Consider the following 5,733-nt stretch of genomic DNA (forward strand, 5'->3'; position numbering starts at 1 on the left):
ATTGGAGAGGTATTGCTTTACAGTCTGTTGGCAGCAAAGTTCTGTGCCAAATAATTCTTAACAGGATTCAAAGTAAAGTGGAGAAAGTTCTGAGAGATGAGCAGCACGGATTCCGCCAGAATAGATCGTGTTGTGACCTGATATTTAGCCTAAGAGTCCTGCTGGATGAATCCAATGAATGGCAAGTTCAGCTACTTATAGTATTTATAGATATTCTCAAAGCTTTCGACTCGATACATCGCGGAACCATATGGAAGATTTTAGTGCATTATGGAATTCCGACCAAAATTGTAAATATAATTGAAGCGCTATATCATGATATCATGTGCGCAGTAGAGACAGAGGGTGGCCTAACGGAGTGGTTTTCTGTTCAGTCAGGTGTAAGGCAGGGCTGCATTCTATCACCATTACTGTTTGCCATAGTGATAGATTTTGTTCTCCGTGGATGCAGTTTTAGTGGCGGTATACAATTAAATCCACTGAGAGAACTCAATGATGGTGATTTTGCTGACGATGTTGCGCTTATTACCCACGACCCTGAAGATATGCAACGCAACATTAATGAACTCGGTCGTATGGCAAATGCTGTTGGACTCTCCATAAATGCTAACAAGACCAAATAAATGTCGAATGCAGTCATACCTGACTTAGCCGAAGGACTTTTGGTTAACAACGAGGAAATTCAGGACGTGAGAGAGTTCAAGTATCTCGGCAGCATTCTTACGCAAGATGCCAATTCCGAAAGAGAAATACTGTGCCGAATAACATTGGCTGGGTCTGCTTTCAGCTACCTTAGAAATGTTTGGAGAAATAATAAATATTCCCAGAGGTTAAAGCTTAAAATTTACAATAGCAATGTGGTCTCTGTCCTTATGTACGGCTGTGAAACTTGGAGCATCACTGCTCAACTAGAACGACGACTCCAGGCATTCGACAATAATTGCCTAAGGTCTATCCTAAATATACATTGGACTGAAAGAATACGAAATGATGAAATCTATCGTATGACAAATCATACCCCCATCCTTGATCTTATTAGAAAGCGGCGATGGATGTATTGGGGGCATATGGTGCGAATGGGGGAAGGAAGGCTGCCGCACGATGCATGGTGTTGGACACCCCCCGGTCACCGCAAATCAGGGAGACCGAAAATGACCCTTGGCAGGTCGCTAATGAAGGAGGCGAAGCTGGCGAGGTCCTCGTTGGAGGAGCTATGATTGAAGGCTCAGGACAGGTCGTCGTGGCGAATCACTGTTGCTGCCTTATGCGCCCCCAGGCGTAGGAGGACCTAAGTCTAAGTAAGTAATATACATATACTGATATTTAGTAATCGAAATTTCAATATTATTTGATTTATTAAATTTATAAAAGTAAAAACATTTATATTTTTTTCAGTAAAGTGCAAACTATGTTGTGATCATGGAAAGGCATGGGGGTTTTGTGTCCAACTCATGTTAATTTCTGCTCGGTTTGAGTTTGACTCGGTTATTTATTGTAATTTCTGTTCGTTTTGGGCTTCATTTATTTATCGATGCTGATTTGTGGTAGTTCCACACTTGGTAGATTATTTGATTTTATTTTTGCTCATTTTTGTTTAATGGAATTCTTTACTTTTCATTGAAAAACTTATTTTGTGGAAAAAGTTTTTTTTAATTAATCTCTAAAAGGAGGCTTTCCTTTCAATGCCTGTTTGATTGCCTGTTTTCAATGCCTGTTGAAAGTATTTCAGTTTTACAAAAATAATCTTTTTAAAAAGTAGTCCATTTATACGAAAAAAAAGAAAAAGACAGGTGAAAAAATAAGCTTCAATTTACTTTAAACTCAGCAGTTCACCTCTCAAACAGGAACTTTTATTTATAATAAACAAAGTTTATTAGCTATTTCCTCTGTGATTGACGGAACGACAGACCCTCCTAATTTCTTCTGCAAGCATTTTGAAAGCGAGATTAAACCATCATTTCGGCGTGTTTGCAATATTGCAGAAGCAAAAAAAAATAAATAATAATAATAATAAAAACTAACTAAAGCGAAAAACTTGGAGTCTTAACAAAGAAATAAAGTCCTAATAGTTTTATGAACAAAAGGGAGCTGCAGTAATTTTACATTTTAGAAGAAACAGTACCATGTCCTGGTACTCCATGTCCAATCAAATATCTCTCCTACCTAGAAAAAAAATAACTCCCAAGAACAAACTTCTACTCAGTCTAGTTTGTACCGGAAAAAAAGAATGCAAATTACTTTCAGTCCATCCCTAGCCATTCATAAGCATAAATACAATTAGTAATATAATTTTTTATTAGATATCCATTAAGAGTGAATACACTGCATTTCTGGGCTTTAATATTTCATAGCAATAAGACACATTCGTTTCTCACTTGTTGCTTTGTAAGAACGTCGGGGAACATGATTTTTCCCCGGGAACACCAAGCATTCTTGGTTTTAATGTTTCTTGATAATAAGCAGTAATCCCGTTCTGCTACCCCTATGATACCAGTCATCATCAGTGTGAGCGTCTTTTAAAATTTGAAACATACAAACACAAACACGTACACACACGCACACACAGACTTTCTTAGAAGTATAAATTTTTTTCGTTTATGATAACAAGTTTCCTGTCTGAAGTAACAACTTTTTCCTTAAAACTAACAAAGTTACTCATAGAAGTAACAACTTTTTCCGTAGTACTAACAAACTTTTACCAAACACTATCAAATTTGTCTTCGATGTAACAATTATGTGTTCCTTATTGTTCAAGCCAAGAGACGGTAGGTTTTTTATATAGGGTTTCTGACAATGCAGTTTTAATATTGTACTTCTTGTTTTGATCTGACTCTATTTTTAGGAGTTATTAGTTATTTTAGTCTTTGCTATGGAGTGTGATCGTCTATTATTAGGTTGCTCGCTACCGCTGCAACCCGTATAACTACGATGGTACAATAGTAAGCATATGTGTTTGTAACTAATGGTTTTGACAGCTGGCATTCATCGCTATTTGCCACAAAAATGGAGTTTCTAGATGAAAAACTGATTCTATTTAAAATGAAAAAATTGTAATTAAAAATGGAACTAGATCTAGTATTTTTGTTTAAATTGAGCTGTTGAACGACTCTTTACGATGTTCCAGTGCCAAGCTATCGGTAGAAAAGAAAAGAGAGAAAAAAGATACTGTTTTGGCAGAATGCTGTAGCAGCTGTCACTTTTCTTGATTTTCAAGCCAATAATTGCAAGATGAAAACGCTTGAAAAATTGGCTGGGTTAAAAAACACAGATAACCTGAAAACAATTTTTGTCTAACCCACTCAAAGTGCACTTTAAGCCCGGTGCATGAAAACACAACAAAAGTAAAGTGGCAAAACAAAGAAAGGACGTTCTAAAGTTATTAAGATTGTCCCTGTTGAAAATAGCAGAAAAATTAAGGAGACATCAGCGCTACCCTTGCAAAAACGTCATTTCTCATGTTGTTAATAGAGAAGGACTCTAATCTTCTTGTTAAGATTCCAAATTCAATGGTGAACTTTTTACTTTTATTTGGCATCATATCTTTGGGTTTTTTGGACCTGTTTAATTTTTTTATAAATTTTTACCCTGGTACGCTGCAAAATCCGCGTAAAATCGTCTACAAGCACATCATTTCATTTTTCCAATTTCATACTGTACCGCTTTTGATGTCCATTGGATAGATATTACCTGTAGAATCTACGTTGAAAAGTTCTAATTTGATTTTTGGGTCTCTAAATCTTCCACAGTTACTTATTTGCTCATTCTCCACCCTAAAAATATTCCACATGAACCTTCGAAAGAGCTCTAAGGCTGAAAAAATAGTGGTAGTAATTTCTGTGTCTAAAATTTCAGCTTCAATTATTGACAAAGAAAATGTCCATGTGAAACGAAGTATGATGTTTAACAAAATGCAGATATAGTACAACAAAGATGGACCAACAAGCAACTTTTCTCGAAGAGTATTTTTATTATCTCCTGAAAACAACCCCCAGTCCATTTTTACGTCCCAAACTATTCCGTATATGCTTGATACAACTGACAGAATTATCCATAATATCTTAAGTACTGGAAAATGGTAGGCACCATACAACATGGAAAATACAATTACCGATATACCCATGACATATTTTAATGCATTTAATAAGTGTATCCGTTTACTATTTTCTTTTGTTGCTCTTCTACAGCACTGAATAAGCCTAATACTGGAAGGCCAGCATAGTAAGACCATTTTTAACCACCAAATCTGGGCAAATATTGTAATACACGTCCACTTTTGTTTGTACCAATGCGTCTGAGAGTACAGAGCAATTATGTCTGCAGCGTCTTCAAAAACCAACGACAAGCTAGTTATTTGATCCGCCAGCCAAAAATCACAAAACCCAACATCAAAAAATGGGGCAAAAAATACACGAAATAAGTGCCATCGTAGCCATCGCTGGATAAACGTTAAATACGGGATAGGTATAAGGATAATAAGAATTAATAGAATTACTAGAAGCAAATGAAAGATGAAGTGGGAAACGCGTAAAGCTGGCGCAAAGAAAAAGCCAATGATGCTAAGCCACCATACTACCGCATTTATTGCTCCAAGCAAACAAAACTTTTTCCCTGAAAAATCTGCTCTAGGATTGATATCCATCACTTGTATGTAGTTAATATTTCTTTTTCTCCATATCAGAATATTAAGACCATTTAAAAATTGATGCAAAACAACCCAAAGAGGACCCCGATACAGTTTTAATAATATGTTCCAGTTAAAAATTTGATCATTTTGGCTTGCATTGGAACATCGGATTTTAATAGGAATTGGGAAAATGTTATACAAGGTTATTAATATAACACTAAGAACTATCATAACCAAGAACACACTAGGAATTAAGTATATTATCTTGTGTGTCTTTTGAGTATGAAAATATAACAATCGTTCCATTGCCGTATCTTTATCCTCGTTAAAAAATGATGCATAAAAATCTTCTATCTGTTTCATTAAGGGCAATATTTTGTTACAGGAGCGAAAATAAGCATTGTCGACGTTGTTTTCTCTCCACTTTTCACCCTCAGAGCACTTCTCCTGGTGACTTTTCTCCTGGTGATGATCAATCTTTTTCAAGATTTTACGAAATCCAACAAAATTTAACTTCTGATAGTTGTTCAGCATCATACAATCAACATAGAGCAGATGAAAATCATATTGCAGTGATTTTTTCTTTTCTTCAAGTTTCCTTGTTTTTTTCATTTTTGATGCCTCATTTTCTAATGTTTTATATTTGCTTTCAAGTTCTTCTAGTTTTTCTTCAAAGAAATCGTTGACAGTTTTTAGTTCTTTTTCGCAATCAAAAAAAAACTGCTCTATTTCTGTTTTAAGTTCATTGTCTTTTAATTTATCTGACTTTTCAACTCTTCGGTTAAGGCTTCCATAGTCAAGGTATTTTTTTTTCCAATCGTGTCGCCAATTAGCTTGTAAATATTTTTCAAATGCCTGATGATCTTTTTTGGGCGTTTTTTTTTCAGTGTTAACCATTATTGTCAATGTTAAAATGCAATATAAAATCACGTTTCGAGTAGCAGGAACCCAGCAAAAAACAAAACTAATTTTAAAATATTCAGTTATTTTTCTGGTTTTAATAAAAAAACTAAAATTGTTGCTAAGACATCATAAATATTTTTGAAGTTTACATAATAACCTTAGCAATTCTGAACTGAGAACTAAAATAAAATAAAATTATCTTGTAG

General features: G+C 35.0%; 1 protein-coding gene across 1 annotated transcript; it reads right to left on the reverse strand.

Moving 5' to 3' along the window:
- Positions 1–3,646: 3,646 nt before the first annotated feature.
- LOC148950913 (solute carrier family 53 member 1-like) lies at positions 3,647–5,521 on the reverse strand. The gene has a single exon (XM_089090948.1). The coding sequence runs from the start codon at positions 5,519–5,521 to the stop codon at positions 3,647–3,649; it is 1,875 nt and encodes a 624-aa protein (XP_088947074.1).
- Between the last annotated feature and the right edge of the window lie 212 nt (positions 5,522–5,733).

This window comes from Artemia sp. Qi Xiang Cuo, chromosome 6 (genome assembly GCF_049724085.1).
Source record: "Artemia sp. Qi Xiang Cuo chromosome 6, ASM4972408v1, whole genome shotgun sequence".
NCBI lineage: Eukaryota > Metazoa > Arthropoda > Branchiopoda > Anostraca > Artemiidae > Artemia > Artemia sp. Qi Xiang Cuo.